The 23,080-nt window shown below is 53.3% G+C and overlaps 7 protein-coding genes and 1 non-coding gene across 8 annotated transcripts; 3 read left to right on the top strand and 5 right to left on the bottom strand.

Annotated features, from left to right (window-relative positions):
* Positions 1 to 1,476: 1,476 nt before the first annotated feature.
* Positions 1,477 to 3,217, top strand: CLUP02_08058 (eukaryotic porin; the record flags this gene model as incomplete). The annotated part of the gene is made up of 4 exons (XM_049287049.1): positions 1,477 to 1,604; positions 2,021 to 2,351; positions 2,412 to 3,056; positions 3,110 to 3,217. 4 exons carry the CDS (start codon positions 1,477 to 1,479, stop codon positions 3,215 to 3,217), a joined length of 1,212 nt encoding a protein of 403 aa, XP_049144192.1.
* Positions 3,218 to 3,327: 110 nt separating this feature from the next.
* On the top strand, positions 3,328 to 3,798 carry CLUP02_08057 (uncharacterized protein; the record flags this gene model as incomplete). Its single annotated transcript, XM_049287048.1, has 1 exon — positions 3,328 to 3,798. One exon carries the CDS (start codon positions 3,328 to 3,330, stop codon positions 3,796 to 3,798), a length of 471 nt encoding a protein of 156 aa, XP_049144191.1.
* An 84-nt stretch (positions 3,799 to 3,882) lies between these two features.
* Positions 3,883 to 4,843, bottom strand: CLUP02_08056 (isoflavone reductase; the record flags this gene model as incomplete). Its single annotated transcript, XM_049287047.1, has 2 exons — positions 3,883 to 4,758; positions 4,808 to 4,843. The coding sequence occupies 2 exons, from the start codon at positions 4,841 to 4,843 to the stop codon at positions 3,883 to 3,885; spliced, it is 912 nt and encodes a 303-aa protein (XP_049144190.1).
* Positions 4,844 to 5,367: 524 nt separating this feature from the next.
* CLUP02_08055 (uncharacterized protein) lies at positions 5,368 to 6,247 on the top strand (the record flags this gene model as incomplete). The annotated part of the gene is made up of 3 exons (XM_049287046.1): positions 5,368 to 5,472; positions 5,669 to 5,838; positions 6,160 to 6,247. The coding sequence occupies 3 exons, from the start codon at positions 5,368 to 5,370 to the stop codon at positions 6,245 to 6,247; spliced, it is 363 nt and encodes a 120-aa protein (XP_049144189.1).
* Positions 6,248 to 6,480: 233 nt separating this feature from the next.
* Positions 6,481 to 6,568, bottom strand: CLUP02_tRNA117. Its single transcript has one exon. It is a non-coding gene; the product is annotated as a tRNA-Gly (tRNA).
* Positions 6,569 to 7,305: 737 nt separating this feature from the next.
* On the bottom strand, positions 7,306 to 8,433 carry CLUP02_08054 (uncharacterized protein; the record flags this gene model as incomplete). Its single annotated transcript, XM_049287045.1, has 2 exons — positions 7,306 to 8,240; positions 8,355 to 8,433. 2 exons carry the CDS (start codon positions 8,431 to 8,433, stop codon positions 7,306 to 7,308), a joined length of 1,014 nt encoding a protein of 337 aa, XP_049144188.1.
* Positions 8,434 to 9,735: 1,302 nt separating this feature from the next.
* Positions 9,736 to 15,106, bottom strand: CLUP02_08053 (uncharacterized protein; the record flags this gene model as incomplete). The annotated part of the gene is made up of 2 exons (XM_049287044.1): positions 9,736 to 9,928; positions 9,981 to 15,106. The coding sequence occupies 2 exons, from the start codon at positions 15,104 to 15,106 to the stop codon at positions 9,736 to 9,738; spliced, it is 5,319 nt and encodes a 1,772-aa protein (XP_049144187.1).
* Positions 15,107 to 16,370: 1,264 nt separating this feature from the next.
* Positions 16,371 to 22,310, bottom strand: CLUP02_08052 (COPII coat assembly protein SEC16; the record flags this gene model as incomplete). The annotated part of the gene is made up of 2 exons (XM_049287043.1): positions 16,371 to 16,948; positions 17,000 to 22,310. 2 exons carry the CDS (start codon positions 22,308 to 22,310, stop codon positions 16,371 to 16,373), a joined length of 5,889 nt encoding a protein of 1,962 aa, XP_049144186.1.
* Positions 22,311 to 23,080: the final 770 nt, after the last annotated feature.

Below are 23,080 nucleotides of genomic sequence, written 5' to 3'. Positions count from 1 at the left end.
AGTAAACAGCAGTTTGAGAGGCGTGGAAAGAGGGGGCAAAGGGCACTCGCCATGTTTGTAGTTCTGATGATGTCGTGCGTCTTAATTAGGTATTCACAGATGGGCACACCCGCCTCGTTTGTAAGTAAGATATCATGGCCACCAGCCGTCGACGGCCGAAAGCCGTGTATAGTCAGCCGTGCTTAGATCTATGGGCAACAGTCCAGCCCGGCATGGGTTGTTTGGATGTGGTTGAGGTTGTTGGGGGCATCGCAGCCCGTGACAGAGTTGTGACTCCAAAGGTGATGGACTCTGTGTCTAGGGTCTTGTTTGTGTCCTCGTGCTCCAGTATGCTGAGTTGGCCCAAAGACTCCTTTCAACTCTTCCCAGTAGTCATTCTTATATAGACTGGGCAAACAAGCATATGAGGATAGGCCTTTGCCATGGCAATCTTTGTCTTGTCAAGCGTTGAAGGTTCCTCTCACTTGAAAGTTGGACCTGTCATTGCGAAGATAGAGGAACTTGTATATCAGGAGGTTGGATCAGGGCCGAGCCATTATCAACAAGAGGGCTTAGGCGAGATGGATTGCGTTCCAGATTTGGCCAGCTACGCTGGCATGCGGGCTGGTAATCTGGTTTACCGGGATTCCTGGCTCCCTAAAAGCCACTTGTGTTTCTGACTGAATTCGAACCGTAATCCCGCAGTGTCCAGAAGCACTCGCCTCAGTCACAGGAGAAGAATGATGGATGGAATATGAATCGGCGGGGTTATGAAGACCCCTCCTTTACAATAGGCAGATATCTAAGAAGAAAGGAACTCACAGTAGTGTGTCCATTTTGACGGTTGGAGCCGAGTCTTCCTTGGAACCTCCAAACAACCACGGAGTCAAGGATGATACTTCGTCGTCTGAGCTGGGAGCAGGCTGCGCTTGAGGCAACTACGGCCTCTGGACCGGATAGAGGGGCCGCTGCGGAAGAAAAGAGCGGAGACACGGTGACGCACTGTCTAATCTCGAGATTCGAATGTGTTAAGTCGAGAAAAGTAGCCGTCGTTTGCAGTCCTTGCGAAGCTTATACGAGTTGTATCTTGCTCTCGATCAAGCGCAACAAATTTTGGTTGCAGCAGGTAAAATCGCGCAGATGAGTTGCTTCAGAGGGTTTGGTGAGCTAGATATTCGAGGTTGAAGTGGCACTGGTGTCTGAGCTGTCCCGTTCCGATTTAAGCCGCCACTTTGTGTATGGCCCGCGGCTCTTACAAGGAGACTATACGAAGGCCTGTGCTGCCGAACCCCAACCAAAGAAGTGTTTCGGTAGTGGCGTAAGGGATTTTGAAATCCGCAAAGCCTCAGAAATCGTGACTTTAGAGATCTGAAGCCGAGGGTATCTGAGATGTGAGTCGAAGTAGGTCGTCGCCTAGTAGTAAGTCGCTTAGGTAGTGTGGTAGTTCAGGGAGCACAAAGACTAACACTGTGGGAAAAGAAGGTGTTGGGCTCAGCGATGGAGAGCCAAGGGAACGTACCGGATGCGGGCAAGGGTCTGTCGTCCATCCTGGGACTAGCCCGGGGAGACTACCCGACAAGTCGAACCCGGTTAAGCTTCGGACCGACAGGGCCTGCTGGCCTGACGTAAGTCGCTGCCAAAAAGCTGGATGCCATCACGTGATTTCTTACTGAGGTATCCTGTCATTGACCGGGAGCTGTAGCTCCAAAAGAAAGATCCACCGCGACTTGGACCAGTCGTGGCTGCCAGCTGTTCCCATTGGATTTAGCGTGGCATTGTGGCTCGTGCTCTACCAGCACCTCTGCCTGTAATCAGCGAAGAAATTTATTCAGACTTTCCAATCATCACCAACCCGACTCCGACTCCACGATCCTCTCCCCCCAAACGCCCCTGCCTGCCCATTGCGCGAGCATCAACCGATCCCCAGGGCAGTCGCAGCTGTATTATCTCGAACAGTTTCAGATCATCTGGTCTCTTGTTGTTCTCTTTCCGGCTTTTTTTCTTTTCTTGCTCTTTCTCTAACCGGTTCTGCACGACTCAGGCCGGCGCCGACCATCGCAGCAATGGCGTCTAGCTTGGAACAAATCCAGAATGTTCTCCTGAACAACCCCGTCGCCAACTCCCTCTCAGATGCCATCAGCTCCTTCTCGGAACGGAGGGCGAAGCTCGGCTTGTCCAATCCCGGTACCACCGAGAACCTAACTAGGGAGGTCCAGCGCGATGTCTTGCTCACGAACTACATGTTCACCGGCCTTCGCGCCGACCTGACCAAGGCCTTCAGCATGTCGCCTCTGTTCCAGGTTTCTCACCAATTCGCTATGGGCGAGCGTTTGAACCCGTACACCTTTGCTGCGTTGTACGGAACAAGCAAGGTCCGTCGACAATTACGCTGCGAAGTAAAGCGCGACGAATCTAGCTAACTGACTTTCCAGGTCTTCTTGCAAGGAAACATGGACAACGACGGCCAGCTCTCCACCCGATTCAACTACCGATGGTCCGATAAGCTCGTGTCGAGAACCCAATTTCAGGCCGCCCCTGGCGCTGGTCAGGAGATGCTCCAGTTCGAGAACGAATACACCGGCGACGACTTCACGGCTTCTCTCAAGATGCTCAACCCTTCCTGCCTGGATGGTGGTGTCACCGGTATCTTCATTGGTAGCTACCTCCAGTCGGTCACTCCTAAGCTTGCCCTCGGCCTCGAGACCGTTTGGCAGCGCCAGGCCATGACCCAGGGTCCCGAGACTGCCACCTCATACTGCGCCCGTTACAAGTCCAACGACTGGGTTGCCACCGCTCAGCTCCAGGCTCAGGGTGCTCTGAACACCTCCTACTGGAGACGTCTGTCCGAGAAGGTTCAGGCTGGTGTTGACCTGTCTCTCTCGCTCGTCCCCGGTGCCGCTGGCGTCATGGGTGGTTTCCAGAAGGAGGGTGTCACCACTATTGGTGCCAAGTACGACTTCAGAATGTCTACCTTCCGCGCTCAGGTTGACTCCAAGGGCAAGCTTAGCTGCCTGTTGGAGAAGCGCATTGCCGCCCCCGTCATGATGACTCTGGCTGCCGATGTTGACCACTTTTCTGTAAGTTCAACATGTCGGAATTAGAGCAGTTCGTATGTTAACAAATTATCTAGCAACAAGCAAAGATCGGTGTCGGTATCTCCATCGAGGCCGGTGGTGAGGAGCTCCAGGAGCAGCAGGAGACTCTGGGTGCTCAGGGAACCCCCAACATCCCCTTCTAAACCTGAAGACAAACACGAGGATGGCTTGGTGCATAGCCAAGTCTGAACCGAAGCTCCGCTCCTAATCGAACCCAATAATTGATGTTTTTCCCCGGCGAGGACAAGAAACGATGTCGACGAACTTGATTTTCTTTCGCAAGTTCTCATTCTTATACTGCTGTCTTAGTACAAACGACTTCACGCCTCGACAGCACGGACCCGACAAACCAGAGTATCGGATACTCCCAAACCCCCCTCTGGAGGTCTTCTACCTTTTGGTCCGCCCGTCACGCTCATGTTCGTTGAACCTCGACTTCTCTACTTGGCCGGATAGAAAGACCTGTGTATATTACGCTCAGCCCGAGCACAAGATTCAGGGCCAATATGGTGGTGTATTGGTCGGCTTGGATGCATTTTTGGGAGGCTTGGAACGGCATACCCGAAGCGGAGTGGCTGATGCCACAACCCACGAGAGCATCTACTTGAGGCTGCGCATTATGAATGGCCTCCGTGATGAACAACTCTCGTATGTACTGTGTATGAAGGAGATAGAATTCAATGCTGATACAACATCACTTGCCATGTACATGGGCGCACTGTGAATATGGTGGGAGCGCAAAGTCTTGGGATCGCATTACGTTGAGTAGTTTGCTAATCTCGCTAGATATCCAGGCTACTGCATCTTCTTACTCGGAAGCAATTTGCTTGTATAGCGCCTTCAGTTCATCGTCGCTCATTTCCTTAATGCCAAACAGCGAATTGTCGCTCTTTGCCCAAGGCTGGGCAAACTCCTTTTTGGCGCACGCATATAAGAGCTGTGGGTACATCACATCGGGCGTCATGATACCCTTCTTGATAGACTCCATACAGCTCGCGTAGATGGCGTCAACGTCGACGGTGGTCGTCTCCCACGAACCGCTCACGGCCTCCTGAGCGAGGGCGCCCATCTGCTTCTGCGACTTGACGGCGGACTGAATGTACGCGACTCTGTTGGCCGTCTCCTCCGGGTGCAACAAGGTCCCCACGACAGCCTTGCCTACGTCGGCGAGCATCGTGTAGGGAATGACGTTCTCGCCGTCGTTGAAGAGCGAGAGCTTCTTGTTCTTGACGTCGACGCCCATGAAGCTGGACCGGATGCCCCAGTCGAGGAAAGGTCCGTTGGTGACGATGGTGTAGGTGAACTTGCCTTCGTTCTCCTGGGCCTTTTGCTGCATGTGGCCGTGCGTCAGGGCCTTGATGCCGAAGATGGGCAGGTTCGGCACGTGGGCGCGCGCGGGGTCCAGGCCGAAGTCGGGCGGGATGTAGCGGTAGACGCCCGCGGCGACGGCGGCGTCGACGACGCGGGTTGCTACTTTGGGGTCGAAGCTGTTCGTCGAGTTGATGAGGGCGTCTTGGCCCTTGATGGCCTGGGTCAGGGAGTCGAGCGACTCGTAGTCTACTTCCTTGACTGTGACGCCCGCGGGGAACTTTTGGGAGCCGGTTTTGCGGGTGAGGATTGTGATGGTGAATTTGTTGGAGTCCATGAGGGCCTTCAGGAGGGAAGGGCCTAGGTTGCCGCCGGCCTGGACTGTGTCAGTGACTATTCATTGTGGGAGATGAGGAGATACTTACGCCGGCGAGGGCGACGTTCTTGATTGTTGGTGCCATGATTTGTACTTAGTAGTGATCTTGTATATCTTCTTGAGAAACAAAACCAGATCCCTCAATGGAAGTTTAAACTGGGCGCAAGCTCCTTCTTATGAGCTCCTGTAGCTGAGCTATCTACTATGAGAGCAAGGATGAGAGCTGTGTCGCTTTACGTTCCGGACCGCAAGCTTCGAAAGCATATGCCGCTGTGACGCTATTCCGTTCCAGGCTCGTCTGAAGGTGAGCCGGTTGCCATTCGTGTTCGAACCGCCCACGGAAAGGAGATGCCCTCGCTCTTTCGCGCCTTTGAGCTCTGACCCTTTTGTCTTCGTGGGATGTGGTTGCACGTCCGGTTCGATGTTCTCGAATACGTGCTGCGGCGGGTGTCCTTGCGTTCCTGCACTGCGCTAGGTTGCTGTCAGGCTGGCCTCCTGGAGCTCAATTCATACGTGTCCAAAAATACTGGATTCTCTGAGGCCATGTCTGCTCATAGATATTGTCATCGGCTAGCTACATTGAGTGAGCGTGAATAGGCCGGCGGAGTGATGAGTCTTCATAGGGAAGACAGAAACCGCCTTTACAAGTTAACACATGGCCCTCACATCTACTCACTGCTCAAAATCGAGAGACTTGCTCTATTGACTCTACAGGTGTCTTTATATGCATGGCATTAACCTTCAATGGATGAGATGAAGAGAGCCCTTGGCGGGTAAGCCGGATACGGATGTCTCGCCATGTATGACATTAACGGGACGGAGGCGCAGACGTACTTTAAACTCAATTTGAAGAAAGAAACAAATGAGACATTCCCGAATCTAAAATCTGAAGCTGACAAAGAGCAACTAGCTCAGAGAAGTTTCTGAAGCGCGTGGATACGCCGACACGTTACGAATACCCGGTTGCGGTCGGTACCGGAGTGGGGCCCCAGACACCGGAGGTCCGTTGCCTGATCTTCGGGATGGTCGGGCGAGGTTGGGATACCCCTTCACATCATATAACACTGGCCCGCCAAGTGGGTGACCGAGTAGAATACCGGGCGACAAAAGATTACAATACTTACGACCTATTTATCATTCTTAGCTTTCTCGTTCTTGACTTTCTTATTTTTCTCATCTATATTTCTGCTATTGCTCCTATCTTTCATATGTCCACTAGCAAATACTCTCTAAAAGCATAGAATCAAGAGTAGTAGCAAAGAGCTAGGGTTCGTAGGGTAGCGAACGATTTTGTTGCCCACTTGCCTGCTAACCCGCTTACTTTACTCAATGCTCTTATTCTCTTTACTGCGAGCAATAGTTGTGCGTATGAGTGGTTTTAGTGTCTCTTGTTCCTTTTAGTCACCCGGTTCATGGCTTGACCGGTCTTGCTGGCAGTGAGTTGGGCTTGAGGAATATTGGAGATCTTGCTATCTGCAAGTTCACATAAGAGACATTGTCTCCTTCGCAGGCATTTTCAAGTTCATAAAAGGCATCTCAACACCCATAATTACAAAACGGCACATGCACTGTCTACCTAGTCAACCCGGATAGGAATTATCGTCGAGTTATTAAAGTCGCCTATACCACTTCATACTACCTCAACATGAGGTAGACTACAAAAAGATAAAAAGCAGCCCGACTACAGCGCATGTGTGTTTGCAAAATCGAGCAAAACGAAAATGCGGCGACCGAGACTCGAACTCGATGCATAAGCAAACGCCAATGGAAGAAATGGGAAGCTTATATGTTACCCTTACACCACCGCCGCAATGGAAGAGGAGCGTTGTTTGTTCCTGCAGGTCCGAGGCATAAGCACGCCTTATGTAGGAGGGTCCTGAGGGGTAGGTAGAGCTAGGCTCGATTGAGAGCGTCCCGGCCAACTAACCGTAAGGTAGGACCAAAAGGCTGAGAGTGAGCGGGTGTAGCAGAGCGGTTTGCAGATGCTGGTATTCCGTTGGGAGCAGCGTTCACTTGGTTTCACTAAGGGTCTAGGAGGGTGAATAATAAAGAATATTCGTAACTCGAACAAGGCGAAGAAAAGAAGAGAAAGGGGAAAGGAACAATTGTTGGAAAGGTGAAAAGTGAATTGTACGGGAATGGGCGAGAAGAAAAAATATTTTGGCTGCTAGCTGCTAAAACAGAGTGGTGGTCAGTGCACCAGCAACCGCCACTCACTGGCAGAAAACCAAAAGCCTAACTAACCCGCACTGCTGTTCCGAAAACCATCAACATGCTTGTCCCACCAGGTCTCCTTCGTGTCCCTGTTTGTCTCGTCTCTTTGCGACCGCCGTTCTTGGAAAGCTGGAAAGGTAAGGCAGAGAGAGGGAAGCTCATTGAGAAGAGATCTAGCTGATAAGCTGGACTAAGTTCCCTGCAGTCCAAGTATTATCATCACTCTTTATCTCTGCAGTAGAAGCTGCTCAACGGACCCCTAGACCTCGATCGTTCCATTGTTCCGAGTTCTATTATTCTTGATCTATAGAGTCCACCCCAGTGTGATTGCACCTATGACGTAAATGCCCTTGACAAAGTCCTTCCATATAAGTGTCGGTCTCCGTTGGGACGAAGCCACTCAGTCGTTATTATATCATACCACATCAAACCATGTGGCCTTGAATGTGCCGCCGCTCTAAGAGGCCGGCGATCTGCGATGAACTCGCCCTCTTTGGACCAGGCTCGCTTTTCAGCGTATTCCAGACCGTAGAAGCGGGCGCCAGAGAGGATGGCTTCGGCCAAAGACGAGTACGGACCTTCCTGGCTTATGCCCTCATCATCCTTCCGTAGCGCGAGAGGGAGCTTTTCCCAATCGATCACGTACGGTTGTAGTGGTCCCCGAGGGGCCCCTTGGCTCGAAGGTAGTTCAAAGACCAAAGCAAAATCTCGTTCGCCGACTGGGAACGGATCGCCGCAACTTGGATAGGTGCAACGCAAGAAGAACTGCCAAGGCTTATCATGGGGGCTTCCTGGGACGTTGGCAGGCGGTGGCATGGTGATGACAGTGGTAAATGTACCCTTTTCATGCTTCGAAGACATCATCGGAGGAAACGTTTCGACAATGTTTATCGGAGGGGCGCCTAGGAGGGATCTCGTAGGAGGGTTCGTGATAGATATTTGCCAGGCGCCTGCGGCCAGTGATCGCTCCCATGAAGGCTCTCGCACGATGACCAGCTCCTCATAGTTAGCCTCTCCCAGGCTATTGAGGCTACTTTCGGAGAGCGCCACTGGCCCAGAGGGAGACCTGACATACTCGTCGCCCGAAGGAGAGTTGTTCGAAAACAGCGGAAGACAGATCCTGCGATCTTGATCGTTAAAAACATTCAACAGCGCGTAGTAGCAGTTGGGCGCGTTGTGCGATCCGCTCTCAAACTCAGACAGCAGGAGAAGAGATAGATTGATTCGGAAGCCCCTGTTGGTCATCCGAAACTCCGAAGAGGACCGTTCTGTGATATTGTCAGTATAAAATGAAGCGGCTCTCGTCATTGCAGCCGGTGATGTTGCAAAGAAATGTCCTCGGGTATGGAGAGAGTTTCCGAGACCCCAGGAGGCCAGTAGACTTTGGTCAGTTGTTTCCTTGATGATCTCCAGTTGCAGACGTACGAACGCCATGTCGCCCTCTCCGTAAAGAAGGGGCATATTGATGTCGAAAAGACCAAGGAGACAGTAAGCCATATCTTCTTTACGTGAAGTCTGTCTTCTACTTGCCCACGACATTCTCTGTGCCAGGCAGACATCTTGGAACGGATGATTATGTGCCAAAATAGCCTCCGGTATGCCAGTGATTTCTGACATCTCATATCGCAAGGAGTCTTTATCTCCCACGAGCTTCCACTCCTGGTTATAGAAGTACATGTGTCTTGGGGCTAAGAGCTCTTGCAGTGTCCACCCCCTAGTAAACCATCTGCACTGTGCGAAGCTTACGGAGGGTTTCGTGACATCTGATGGCTGGAAATCTGACAGAAACACAAAACAGATCCGCGCCTCTTGGTACCATCGAAACATGGAGTTGATGGCTTCGGAAAGTTCAGCACTGCTGCTCTTGTCTATACAGCATGTGTCGACCCAGACATATTGTAACAAATGTTCTTTTGTAAGGTGTGCGCTCTGGACAATCTTGTGGAATCCGGACCGTTGTCGTAAATCTTTGGCTTTTTTGGCCGAGTTCATCGTGGCCGACGCCATCAGGGCTTCGACAGAAGCAAAGGCTTCGATATGTTTCTCATATTCGTGGAGCCAGCAGAGATCTTGAAACGTGACTTCATCTTTTCCCCAAGTATGAGAGAGAATTGTATAAAGAGGTATCTCGTCATCAAAGAATTCCTCCAACTGGAGAGTATTAACATTGATGAGCCTCATGATTTCTTCGTCTCAGAGAACCTAGAACCTGTCCTGCTTCGCAAGTCCGGGTCTAAAACCAGATGGTGTTGACTAGGACTGGCTTTGCTTGTACAGTCAGTAATGCAGTACGTTGATCCATAAAGATGTAAAAATACACGGCAAAACGTTGAATTCTCACCTAGATCGATTCGGCGACGAACTCAGAAGGTAAGTCGACTTGAACACTTCGGGTACCGTGACACAAGTTGACAAGTTGAGGGGAATAGTAAAGAGCAACCCAGGGCTTCCTCTTTTTGGCTACCAATTAACAAGACGGTCCCAACTGGGCCGCACCAACACGTGAGGGGGACGCATGATAAACGAGGCTGCCTTCCGCCAGCCAATGGAATGGGGAGATAAATCCATGTTCTAATGTATGCACGGTATGTACCAATCGATTCCCTCTAGTGCTACCAAAAACTCCAGTAATGCTATAACTGACATGATACAAACGATTACGCCATAAAGCGCACGAGAGAGGAGAGATATACGTCTGGGAAGTAGTCAATGACCAAGGCGATGCCGGGCTGTTCCCCGCGCCTTGTGCCGTCTAAACGACTTCTAGTCAAACAAAGTGTATTGGGAGTTGCCTGGCGCCTGTCTGTTGCTCTCATTGTACGACGGGGGCGGCTGGATCTGCGGTTGAGACTGCGAGGGTGCAGCGGGGAGGGCAGGGCGGGCGACGGCAGTCTGCTGAGTCCACTGCGCCGTCTTGACCACCATCTTGGCGAAGTACTGCTGAATAAATGACTCACTGTGATATGTTAGCTCAAGTTTGGAGATCCTCGGGGCAAGGAATCACTAACGTATAGTAGCTGTGGTCCGAATTATGAGGTTGGACCAGGTTGTGCGCAAGCTCGTGAGCCAACACCACCCACCACCACACAGCCGCCTCGGCCTTTGCTTCGCCACTCTGGGTCTTGAGGATCTTCTCCGCATGGAGCTGCAAGAAGAAGCGCAAATTGCAGAAGACACTGCCGTTGCTATTAAAAGCAATCGTTGAGCCTGACTCGTCGTAAAAGATGTGAAGAACGCGTGGTGAAAGAGAGTAAACGCCGCCGACCTCACTAAGAAGACCAGCAAATGCGTTGATGGGGCCGTGGTTCCTCGAGAGAAATTGAGCCGAATCCATGGACAGGTTCTTGGAGACAAAGACTTTCATACTGTTCGATGCCTCCGCCGCGAAAACGATATTCTGCGCGGGCGTGCTGTCACAGTAAGTGGCCTGTTCCTTCACCTCGTTGACGCTCGGTGGCGAGAACACGCTGTTGGAGTCATGAGCCCTGGTAGAGTTGATGGCGTTGAGCAAGTTCTGCCCCACGGTCGCTGGATTGGTCACACGGCCATCATCGGGTTTCTTCTCTGTGTTGCTGCTAGGTTGGTTCGTGATGCTTTGTGACTGCGGCCGACTTTCAGGAGGATTGTCCATGAACTTTTGAAGCTGGTCCTGCGCTTCATCGTTCTCGTTAGCATCGAAGCCAAACCGACGAGTCAGGTTCGAGAAGAGCCCCTTGCTCTTCCGCGACTGCTGTGGAGGGGGTGATCGATGAACCTCTTCGGGGCTGTCGTTCCCGAAAGAGCCCGGCATAACCGGATCTGGTGTCTTTGCGGTTTGTCGAGCAGCCTCAGCAGCCTTTGCTTGCTGGCTCCATTCTTTCTCTTTCTCTTGTATCCGCTTCTGTTCAGCCTCCAGTGCCTTGCGACGCTCCTCCTCGGCAACTCTTGCCTCGGCCTGCTTGGCACGAAGAATTCGATCGACATTGTATCCTCTGGCTCTCAAGGCGTAGAGGTCGAGGTTAAGGAAAGGCTCGAAAAATAGATAGGCCTGCTGGTTTGGCCGTGATAGGAGAAGCTGGCAGATAGCCTGACCAACCTGATACATGTCAGGCTTCTCCTCAGCTGCGACGTAAAGAATCCAACTTGAGCCCGACTGGGCGCTGGCGGCGGATCTCTTTTCAGTGTGAGATTGGCTGTGGCCCCTCAGTGAACGACGAAGTGCGACCGACCGAACGAGTTCAACACGCAGGCTCTTCTCCAACCACTTGGCATCATGTTTGATGTAGTCCCGTCGATAGTTTGCATACTCGTGAAGGAAGATTTTGGACCGCTCCAGTACATGTTTCCGAAGAGCAGCTGCTCGGTCCTGCTTATCCGCGTGAGGGCCAATTCTTACTTCCTCTTCCACGAGCGAGCTCAACGTCTGAGCGCCAAGCTGATGATAGAATTCCTCCAGCACTTCCTCTTCGGGCGCAGTGATCAGGTAGTCCTTGAACAAGCGGTAGCTGATGATGTCGTCCAAGATGACGATTCGATTCGCAGTGGCCAGCTGGTACTGCTTGATAGGAGCATCGTCGTCGTCCACTTCAATAAGCTTTTCCTTGGATGGCGGCGATGGGATCTCCTTGGCTGCGAGTAGGAAGGGAGAACTTTTCATCTTGCGAATAAGCTCTTTGTCTCTCTTCAACGTCGGCATGTTCTCTGCTAAAGACTTCAGAAGAGCGAGGTACTTATCCGGGCTCTGAAGAATGCTGAGAAGTCGTGCAGGTTCGGTGCAAGCTAAATTTGCTATCTCTGGCTTGCTTGGTTCCTCCTTTGCTCCACACTTGTAGAGGAATGTGTTCGCATTCGTCCCGAAGTCGACAAAATCGAAAATGTTACCGTATGTCGCCGAAGTGCCCAGGTAGCATCGCTTGGGACTGAGGTGGGTGACATACGAGCCACTCTTCTCGCCTGGATCGCGAGCCTGTCGTGTAACGGGGACAATGGGTGCATCACGCAGCTTGGATAAGCTGCCTTCTCCAAGATCGCTGTTACGAAGGGCGAAATACTCAAAGAGAGTGATGGCCATTTGTTGATCCTGAGGTGGCTTGGCCAGCAGACGAGACACACACTCCGTAATAGGCGGGTCTCTAACCACCCCAAACTTGTTGGCATGCACGTGAAGATCTTTCTTCAAGATGTCGAAACCCAGGATTGCGGCACGCTCGTTGGTGAAGCAAGCCGAAGGCGTGACCAACTTGCTGCCCTTCTGAATGGGCAAGAAAGCCTTGCGACTATCGGCGAGATTGAAGGCTCCATAACCGTTGAGGTGATGGTTTGCAATGAAATAGGTCATAGCGGACGTTCTGAGCTCAGCATCCGTAGAAGCCATCATGTTGACCATTTCAATCACAGAAGGGTATGGTCGCAGGCCTAGGATGGCCAGGAATCGGCCCTCGGGGCTGTTGGCTCTATAGCTTCCGGGCGGGCCAGGCCACTGTAACACAGGCAGCCGAAGAGTTCTAAGTGTATCCTTTGGCTCGAAAAGCTCCGAGACCTTGTACAGCTCAGTTGTGCCCTTGGTCGGCTCCATTCCTTTCGCTCCATCTTCTGCCGGACAGAAACGAGTATCCTTAAGCTTCGTCATGTCGGCGGCGGGAATGTCATCCTTGACTGAGGCGAGATATTTGATGAGCTCCATGTGACTCCACCTCTGCGCACCCTCAGCCGAGGGGCTCAGTAATCTCGAAAAGATGGTGTCAAGGTCGACCGTCTTGCGCACTCCAATTGCCGAAAGAAACTTGTCTTTCAGGCCTTGACAGCCTTGGATGATGGGCAGATCATCAAAAAGCTTGACAGTGGGGAAGAATGAGTCGGTTGGCTTCTTCATGCCCGTCTTTGTCGGCATAACTGTATGAGCCTGAAGCAGAGTGATGATCACTGACTTGGAACTTTGGCTGATGTTGTCCCAGTTCTTGGAGAGTACCGTAAGAACCTGAACGGCAAACTTTGGGGATTTTTTCAGATTTGACTCGTCAGACCTGCTTGACCCCAACTCTAGCAGAAAACGCAGCCATGGCACGACCTCCAGGGGCTCCCAGCCAAGCGCTTGCAGCTCAGCAGCAGAACAATGGTTGGTGTAAGCCATAGGTATAGTGCGCGGAGGAATTGGAAGATTCGCTGGAATCTTGTTCGGCAACTGATAGTTGGTAATGGAACCAAGAGCAATGATATCGCCTTGGTCGCTGCCATCTTCAGTGACCGTGGCAACCGCTACATCCAGAAGGCGAGCTTTGCTGGGAGGATCCAGTTCTCCGCTAAGTGCCTTTTTGCCGGCCCAGGCAATGAAATTGATGAGCTGCTCTTTGTTCATTGCCTTGGTTTCCAGCTCTGTCCGTACGTCATCAACAGTGATTGGGCTGATGAGCCCAAAGTCCATCAGCTTCCTAACGAAAGCATTCTCCATGAGCTCTCGAGGTACGACAGGGATGGTATCGACGAACTTGCTGAGCTCGTCAGAGCCAAGTCGGACCTTCGTGCTGGACAAAACACCTCTGGAGGAAAAGATTTCAATCGAAGCCTTCTTGAAGGCTGTCCAGAACGCTTCCTCGAGAATCTGGGACACTTGACCGCTTGGTGTAGAATCAGCGAAAGTGAATGTCTTCAGGATGTGCAGTGCTTCAGGTAAAAGCTTGGCGAGATCTTCTGCGCCAATTTTTGTCGCAGCTCCAACCATATTCTTGACTTTGGAGTCGAGGTCGCTCATCTCGTTAATGAAAGCAAGTCTTGTCATGATACCGGCCGCCCGGAGCATCTCGATGTTCCATGTCCTCACCCATCGTGCATTCAGGTCAATAGCCTCACGCTCAACCGTAGGAATGACTGATTGCGCCGAGATATGCATGCCGGCACCGGTTGTCTGCGTTGTGGGAAACCCGATAAAGATGCGGCCCCCGGGCTTCTTGCTGGGCAAAACTGAAGCAAACACGTCCACAGACTTTGAGATGGTGGCGGAGCGTGAACTCTCTGAAGCCATGGTCTCATCATAGGACGAGGTGAGAATGGCTAGCTTCGTGGTCTTTGGTGGTGGTTTCTTTGTTGCGCGCTCCAATTCCGTTGCGAACGAAGTTGATACGCTGGTCTTGACCCAGGCGGTTGTCACTCGCAAGAAGATGGTTGAAGTAGAGAGTTTGGTCGCGTCCTCACTAATCTCCTCCTGAGCAGCTGCCTCTTCTCTCTGCTGTCTCCCCTTTACAGTGACCTGCGATGCCGAGGAAGTCAACCTCGAGAAGAAGCTCCTTAGTGAAGGCACTTCGGATCCAGCACCATATGTGTCGGCTGACTTGGCTGCCGCCGCAGCCTTTGGCTTCCAGCCAGCGGCACTCATAACGGCGGCATCGATCTGAGTGCTGGTTCGTTCCACTGATTTGACTTGCATCAGACCCTCTCGCGTCCGCGTCTCAATATCTCTCGGAATGGGTACGTCGAGACTGGGCGAGGTCTTCTTGTGAAGATCTAAGATCTTGTAGTCGTCGATCCAGAACTCGACATGCTGCAGGGCGACAAATGTCAAACTGGTTGCGAGAAACTGACTGACAGACAATAGGTTCGGTAGAGGAGTGGTGCTATTCCGGTAGTCGAGGACAAAGGTGGTGTCGCCGCTGCTCTGTTCTTCGGGGAGAGTGGACTTCTTGGTGAAGAGTGCATTCCCTTTCCAGTAGAATGCCATGGCCTCATTGCCAGAGCTCACAAAGGGCTCTTCGCAGTCGGCAAAGACGCTGTAGAAGCCGACACCAAAGGCACCAATCTTTGTTTCATCGGGGTTTCCCTCGGCGATCCTCTTTAATCTTCCCCAGTCGGTCTTGGTAAAGGGTTGGCCATCGTTCGCCACGACGAGTCGACGCAGTGTGTGGTTCGCGATAACATGCTTCAGAAGTTCGGATCGGTTTGTGGTGGCAGGGAGCGGAACTGAAGTCGAGGGCAGCGTTTCCCACTTGACCTTGACGGTTGTTGCTTGGGCGTCGGCGGCATTCTGAATCAGCTCCCGCAACGTGGTCCATTCGCCCGAGTATCTGGCAAGAACCTTGTCGATCAAGGCTCTGGTGTCGACGGTGACGGCTTCCTCCTCCTCGCCGCCTTGCAAAGCGGCAGCTTTCAGCCGCGAATAGTCCATCGTAAGGTGCTGGTCGGGATTCTCACGGCGCGGATGCGATCATTGTCGAGTACGTCGAGTACTTTGTGTGTTCGTCGGGGCTTAAGAGGGGTGAACAGACAAAAAGCGCAGAAAACTTAAGAATCCGAGGAATCGAAAGGTAGAGAGTGTGGCGTGACAGGAGGAATTATGTAGGGGCGAGGTGGGAGGCGAGGTGGGAGGTGGGAGAGGTGAGGTCGTTGGGTCGGTACGTAAGTAGGCAGCAAGTGGTGGCGATGACGGGTATCTCAGAAGGTGAGGTCGGTCCGTCGGTTGACGTTGAAGAGAGGTAAGAAAGGCTGAGACGCACGTTTCGCTCATGCAACAAGCACACCAAAAGAGGGCAATGAAGTGCAGGCTTCAACGATTGGCCTTCAAAATGCCCCGAGCACCTGAAGTAAGCTCAAGCCTACTGGTGACATTCCAGAAGAACAAAAGGGTCGAGGAAAGAGAAAACGTCAGGGCATCAGCTCAGGTCCGTTTCGATGTCACCAGTTTTGGGTTCCCTTCAGGTGGAAGCGCCGTTGTTACAGTGCTGTGTTTGTACCTGAACAGGGCAAGCGGCGGGCACCCATAGACCGGGGCGGGAACCTGAAGTGAAGGTTTGGGGCTTCCAGGCTACCGCCGACTTACCGTCTTTTCCCCCTCGGCCAATCACATGGTCTATTGATAAGACCCTCTTATCGTCATCCTTGCACCCTGGCGTGCCTGGATCCTTACGGAGTACAGGACCCTGCATCTCTTGCACCTGCCACCCGTAACTTGCAAGACCCGTTAATCCGGTACCTTTTCTTACCGTAGCAAAGGTAGGTACGGATACCTACCCCATCTTACCTTACTCGAGATGGTGCCTATGCGACTTCAGATAAGGTGAGTTCTCGATATGTCACTGGAGGAGATTAGATGCAAGACCGCCAGTACAAGGTTAACGAGACGACTGGAAATATTTCGACGATTTTGACCCAACCCTACGAAACCACATGTGTAATCGTACTGTGTTCTGAAAGCGGCTGGTGATAACCATCTTCACAGGATCACGGTGAAGGTACATTCGGCGGCAGCCAAGTAACAGAAAAACGATTCGTTGTCCATTTCGCATAGAGGGCGCTCCTGGCACCGAGGTCCCTCACAACTATTACAATGCTTAAATATGTGAAACTCTATAATACAACATATCGATGCTGGCTCAGGTATGCCGGCCCCGCTCGCTTGTGCATTTCGAAATTGGAATCTTCGTGTATCATCTTTACTTGGCCATAACGTCCACGTACCGCCCGCCCTTCTTCGCCTTCTTCGCACCCGGCTTTCGGGGACCAGCCGCGCTGATCAAGTCGTCGATGCTACTGGCATTGCTCATACTTGTTGCCGGTCGGCTGGGAGGAGCGCTGGGAGGTCCTCCAACGCTGTTGTTCGACACTGAACGCATCATGCTCGGCGGTCGTGGTCCCGGTGGCACGCCCAGACTTTCGTTGGACGCAGCGTGAGCGAGTGCCGGACCAGGCGGCCCTCCAGGAGGGGCACTTGCGCGGCCCATTGGAGGTGTCATTGTGCGTGGCGGAGGTGGCGTTCCCGTGTTGGATCTTGGAGCGCCCTTTGGCGGCGGTGGTGTTGCCGTCTTTGCCTGTGTCGCTTCGGCCCCTCCCTTCTTGTTCACCCAGCGCTTCAGGTCAGGGTCGTACACGAAGCTGCTGGATTCACCAAGATTGGCCTTGACGGGCTTGTTGCCCTGCTGCTGAGGATCCGGGCTAGCTTCCTTCTTGCCTCCGAACCAGCTGCCGAAGCCCCATCCCTTCTTGGACTGTTGCTGTGCTGCCGCTCGCTTGGCTATTATGTGTTAGTCTTGCCAACATGCGAGGAAGATTTTGCTTTGCTTACCGTCTTCTTCTGCCGCCTTCTTGAACATTTCTTCGTTCTCCTTGTCCTTCTCAGACTTCCCCTTCTCCTGAGGCTTAAGTGCCTTGAGAGCGGGGATATCATCGTCGTCGTCATCATCCATGAAACTCTTGGGCTTCGGCCTTGACTCTCCCTCATCATCCTGTTCGGGCTCGGGATTGTACGAAGGGGGCTCATAGCCGTACGGCTGGAACGTAGGCGGTTCGTATCCATCGCCCTCGGTGGGCTCTGCAGATTGTGATTGAGGCTCGTCGTTTGACATTGACGGAGGCTCGTATCCGTAAGATGGCGGCTGGTAGCCTGGGTTGGCCAGGTTGTTGTCCGGCTGCTGGCTATTTTTGGCCGCCTCTTGGTTCTGAACCTCCACAGACGGGACGGGGGGTCCTTGGCTGCCATACGGCTCGTATCCTTGGTACGCAGACTTGGTCGGCGACTGCATAGGAGAGTTTTGAACGGCTCCTGATAACACCTGGGCGGATGCAGCTGTGTCTTGCCCACCGCCATACATAGGTGGAGTGTAACCTTGAGATGGCGCTGTCGCATTCTGAGGCATGTAGCCGCCATTGGTATACCCAGGTTGGGAGTCCATCGACGTTCGTGGCTCATAGGGACTGCGGGAATATTCGTTGGATGAGCGGCCGACTGAAGCCGGGCCGGGTGCGTAACCAGCGCCAGGTTCGTAGGAGCTTGACAGAGGTGTTTGGGACGGGCCTGGCGCATATCGAGAGGCGGCTCTCGTAGCAGGGATGGGAACCGCCGCAGGGGGTGACCCGACTGGGAGGCTGGTCGCACCGGTTCCGTACATAGGCTCGAAGTTTGTCACAGAAGGTGATCTACTGATGGTGGGAGTGCCTCCTGCCAGCCGAGCGAATGGTCCAGATTCAGCACCGCCCTCGCCAGATGCGCCGGCCGCAGAACTGTCGTTCTCGTCGCCAGCAACAAACTTGTTAAATCGGCTCCAAACTGTATCCGAAACCTTGTTCATGCTAGGCTTGGAAATCCAGGACGAGGATTCTTCCTTGGGAGCCTGCCTGAGCCTCGTTCGCAAGTTCTCTACAGCAGTCTCCAGAATCGGGTGGTGATAGTTCGACCTCTTGGTTTGGGCGTTGATGGAGCTGGCGATTGCCTCGCAGTATTGCAAGGCCTTGTCCCGAAGCCCATATTCAGCCAGAGTCATTGCGTGCTGGAGCTTGTACGCAGCCAAATGTGGCACACCGACAGTCAAGGTAGGGCCTCCCGCGAGTGACAGGCCGTACTCGTAGACCTCACTTAATAGTAGAGCCTCCGTCTCCTTAGCAAATTGCTCTCCTTGAGTCTTGTGATCAGCACCAACGAGGACAAAGTTCGAGGCAGGGTCGTCAAGGCCTCCAAAGACTGTAGCCTTTCTAGCGAACAAGAAGCAGATATGTGCAGCTTCAGCCCGTCCATAGGAAGATAACAAGTTGCCGAGTGCATTCAAGGCACGAATGTCATCAGTACTGCGGTTGCTCAGGACTAATCCCAAAGTCTCCCGCCACTTGTCGAGTCCTTCGGTGGCATCCTTGCTCGAACCACTGGCCGAGATTGTATTGACAAGCTGGAATCCAGCCCGAGCGTGGGCTGGAACTAGCTCGTCAACACAATCGTCAAAGTTACCCGAGAGAACTTTGTAAAGAGCAGCGATAGACTCGTTGGCGTGTCCGGGGTAGTTGACCTCTTTTCTAACGAATTCCTGGGCCACTTGCTTGTAAAGATCTGGGGATACGGTGTTGGAGATCAACATGGCATGGCCCCAAAGCCTCTTGTCAGCTGCTTCCCATACCGCTTTTTCGCGATCGCCAACCAGGAGATGCTTCCGGATTTGATCCATGGTAGATGAGTCCACCACTTCTGCTTTCATCTGAGTTGAAGATGATTCTTGGAGAGCGTCGGCGCCTAGACCAGCACCATAGCCAAGCGTACCCTCGTTGGCGTTGGCATCGACGCCGGGGGCCAAGACATCTCGCACGGCCTTGTCCACGGCGGTGGTGCCTTCCAAGACGCCGTCATGCTCGACGAAAACCCTCAAGATCTTCCAGAGCAGCAGTCGCTCAATCGCACGCTTATGCTCGTGAGAAAGCTGAGGTTGGAAAGAAACTTCAGGTAGTTCCTTTTCCAGTGTGTCTATGCCTGAGCTCAACCAAGCGATTGTTTCCTTCTTCTTTGACTTTCCACGCAGCGGCCCAGGGAACTTTGCCAGCCTCTCTTCGAGCGGCTGAGTGTCCTTGTTATGCTTAACGTATACCTCTCCTGGGCTGCGAATGATCATGGGGGCGGTTTGCCCCATACCATAGCGCGGCACATTCTTGGGGAAAGAAGTTACCATAGTTCCGCCAACACCCCATGAGATGATTGGTGCGCCTTTCCATCTTTGCAGAGAATCATTTTCGCGACCGTCAGTTGGCGCAACCCAGTTGAAGGTTTGTGAGGGACCCCGGGGCCGAGAGACAGGGGCATTGCCAGGTTGGAAACTCCTAGTTGCTCGAGGGGATGTTGGGCTATGGACCGAAGTCGGCCGAGGCACGGGCTGGGACGGCGGGCGTGCTCCTTGGGAGGATCCTGGCGACTGGGTCTGGGACCTCGGTGGCGGAGCATATCTGTTGTCGGGGGGTGAATCATGAAGGGCGGCTTGTGGCAGGTAGTTAGACGTGGACCTCTTGGAAGGTGACAAAGTCGAGTGCAAAGGGGGGCCATGTGATGATGGCGGCGGTGTCTGCCGCGCGACCATTGGCGGCGCCGGGCTGTAGCGGGACTCAGCAGGCACACCGTTTGCAGGCTGGGCTCCATACGAAGTCTTCGAATCGTCCTCCTCCTCAACCTCGCGAGTCGTAGGCAGTGATGGAACTCTCCTTGGCTCAAGGCTGTAGCTAGACCTACGGTCAGGTTGATAGTGATCCCCATTAGTCGCAGCCGCCTCATGCGAGACCTCAAAATGAGCCAACGGACTAGACGTTCTAGGCAAGTGCGGCAGAACAGTGGGAGGTGTGGTAGCCGCGTGGAAAGCGGGTACGGGAGGCCTTGCGGCTGTAGGCGCTGGTGAATATCTGCTTGCGGACGGCGGGCGGTTCGTCCCATTGGTATTCGGTGCCGACGGAGGGGCAGGAGAGTACCTGGCATTGCCTGGAATCCCAGGGACCTGTTGTTGCGTCGACTGAGGCGCATAGGGATTCGTACGCTCACCAGGCACCAAGTGTGGAATTCCACCCGAAAGCGAACGATTCATGCCAGGAGGCGACAGCATGGGCGGTGACAATGGTGACGGAGCAAGCTGAGCCTGGTTTTGAGGCTGAAGAGGTTCAGGCGGTCCAGCCAAAGCAGGAGAGCCTACTCGGTAGCTCTGTCGAGAGGCCGATCGTGGTTTCGAAGCCATGGGCAGCTCCTCAAAGAAACTGTCCTTATTCCGAAGCACAGGTACGGGCTTTCCTGCCGGCGGAGGCTGCCCAGAGTGACTTGATGTAGGGGGCGAGGCGCTCGAGGTAGCAGCTCTTGGTGGCGGCGGTGGTGTGGGAGCTTGCATGCTAGAGCTACGCGGAGGAGGCCCCGACGATGGCCCCGTTGAAGGGCTTTGCGGCAGTTGGTTGGTGCTAGCCCTCTTTTTCGGAACAACGACTTCCATGGGAAGATCGTAAGGAGACGTATACCCGCCTTTGGATTGCGCTGCAAAACTCTGGGCTTTCGCAGGCTCAGGACGCGTTTGCTGCGCGCTATAAGGAGTGGCTGACTGAGTGCGCTGGACAGCGTAAGGGGCCACCGCTGGAGCAAATGGAGTGGCCGCATTCTGAGGCTGGTAGGGCGACGGCACTGCCGGCGCAGTCGGCGCGTAAGGGGAGGAAGATGCTTGGTGAGAGGCAACGGTAGGAGTATATCGGTTCTGTTGTCTAGCGGATTGAACGACCGGCGCCGGGGCCGCAGTGGCAGGCAGGTCGTCATCGTCGTCGTCGAGGAAGCCCTCGTCATCGCTACCAAAGAATGCCGATGGATCGACTGGCTTAGATTCGCCGGCCTCGTCGAGTGACTCGTCCAGAAGAAAGTCTTCTCCATCATCATCCGCGAAAGCTTGTTCCCATTTAGCAGCAAGATCGTCAGCTGGCTTTGCTCCAGAATCTTCGGACTGGATAGGCTCTGCAGGCTCCTCCGTCGATTTGGTAGGCTCATCAACATCTTCATCCTCTTCAAGCATTTCGCCCAGCGTATCAGCTCTCGACAGTGTATTTGTGTTTATGTCGCCTATGACTTGCATTGTGGATTTCCGCTCCAATGGGTGGTTTCCGCTAAAGTCGGGGAAGTCGTCATTGTTGGAGTTCTGGATTTGGCTGAAGAAATCATCCTCACCTGCCACTTCGTCTCCGAAGCCGGCAAGTTTCTGTTCAGGCTGCGAAACTTCTCCATTGGACTCGGAGTGGGGAATGAGAGGAACTCCTTCCTCATAGCGCGAACCGAGGTCCTCCTGCTCAGTAAAGGTAGCATCACGGCCGACATAGTGCTGGTCATCCTGCGGTTCCTCATCGTCGAAGCCGTTTTCGAAGTCATTTGCGACGTGGCTCGTCTCTTGGAAAGCACTACCATTGTCGAAATGTTCAGGCGCACTCTCGATTTCATGTATCAAGTCCTTAGCTTGGTTTGACGGAAGAGGCTGTTCCGTGCCAGGGACGGCTGCCGATACTCCGCTGGCAGGCGGAACAGGCGGGAATGAGTTTGTTCTTTCGTTCGGTGGCATGAACTTGAAAGGATCAGTGTCGGTTCGGGACAGAGTCCATTCCGTATCATGGTCGTCGTCCCAGTTGACCTCGTGGGAGACAGTTCGAGTGAAGGAGTTGGTACTGGTATGGCCCAAAATGGGTGCGGATGGCTTGGCTTCGTCGGCAACAGCTTGCGGCTGCGGAGCAATGTCGTTGACTGGTTCGGTAGAGGGAAACGAGTTCGGTTCTGGTTCGGCAGCTGTGGTCGAAGTTAAAGCTTCATTGGGGCCATCGTCGCTCTCGGCCGGGGCATCTGACACTGGTCTCTCGAAGACAGGCCAATCATCCGAAGCGTCTTGGCTATCGTCCTCGGCGAGCCAAGGGCTGCTTTGTTTCTCTGGCTTGCTTTCCAGCTGTGTCGCTTGCGGTAGGGGTGTAGGCTGGACATTTTCAGCAAGCTGGCTGTGAAGAGAAGGTGCCGATGGTGAATCGTGGGTTTCTGCGCTCGAGGAAACCTGAGTTTCTGTAGTTGCATGGCCACTAGCATCATTGGGCATGAAAGCCGGATGCCAGGAGGCGTTCGCGGTGGAATCCATGGTGTTTATCTAATTAGGTCGAATCATGCGGATTTGCGATGTGGCTAGATCGAAGGCTCGGGGAAACAGCTGGGTTGTTGGTGGTCAGCACGAGACACGATGCGCGAGTCCAGGGGATTGGCGTCGCATAACGCGACGACGAGGCCAGGGGGACAAGTTGAACGTAAGGGTTAGGTAGAGAAGCCGAGAAGGACGGAGCGGAACCTACATGTACAAGAGAAGCAGAGGTCTAGATTGAATACACAACGACAAACTCCATAGTGAGCTTCAGAGTCAGTGGGTCGAAGGTGAGGATTACAGATGCAAAGGTGGTTTTTTTTCTTTGCTAGAGGGGGAAGAAAGTCTAATGAGCCAAAAGGCATGAAGAAGCATGAGGTGGCCGTGGGTCAAGGTGCAACTGCAAGCTGGCAGGTACGATGGAGGTATAGGTGGTCTAGCGCGGTACATGTGGCATGTAGTTCTAGGTGTGCCCAATGTGGCAAGGTACATGCATGTCTTCAAGGTTCGGTAGGCACCGATGTATTTGTACGGAAAAGGCTGCTCCTAAAAAAAATCCACGAGTCCGTCACCTCAGTGCTGTCCTCCATTGCTGGAATGATCCACCCAGTCACAGGTCCAGAATCGGGGCCGATTCCGTCATTCCGCCTTCAAAAGGGGCCGCCTCAGAGGTTCAGTCGAATACCTACCTAATTGCGCGGGCTTGCGGCCACATCAGAGACCCGAGGATCCTCCGGGTGCGGCACTGACAGTCTGACAATGACACAAGTGGT

This window comes from Colletotrichum lupini, chromosome 4 (genome assembly GCF_023278565.1).
Source record: "Colletotrichum lupini chromosome 4, complete sequence".
NCBI lineage: Eukaryota > Fungi > Ascomycota > Sordariomycetes > Glomerellales > Glomerellaceae > Colletotrichum > Colletotrichum lupini.
This window is presented reverse-complemented; position numbering and strand designations above follow the sequence as displayed.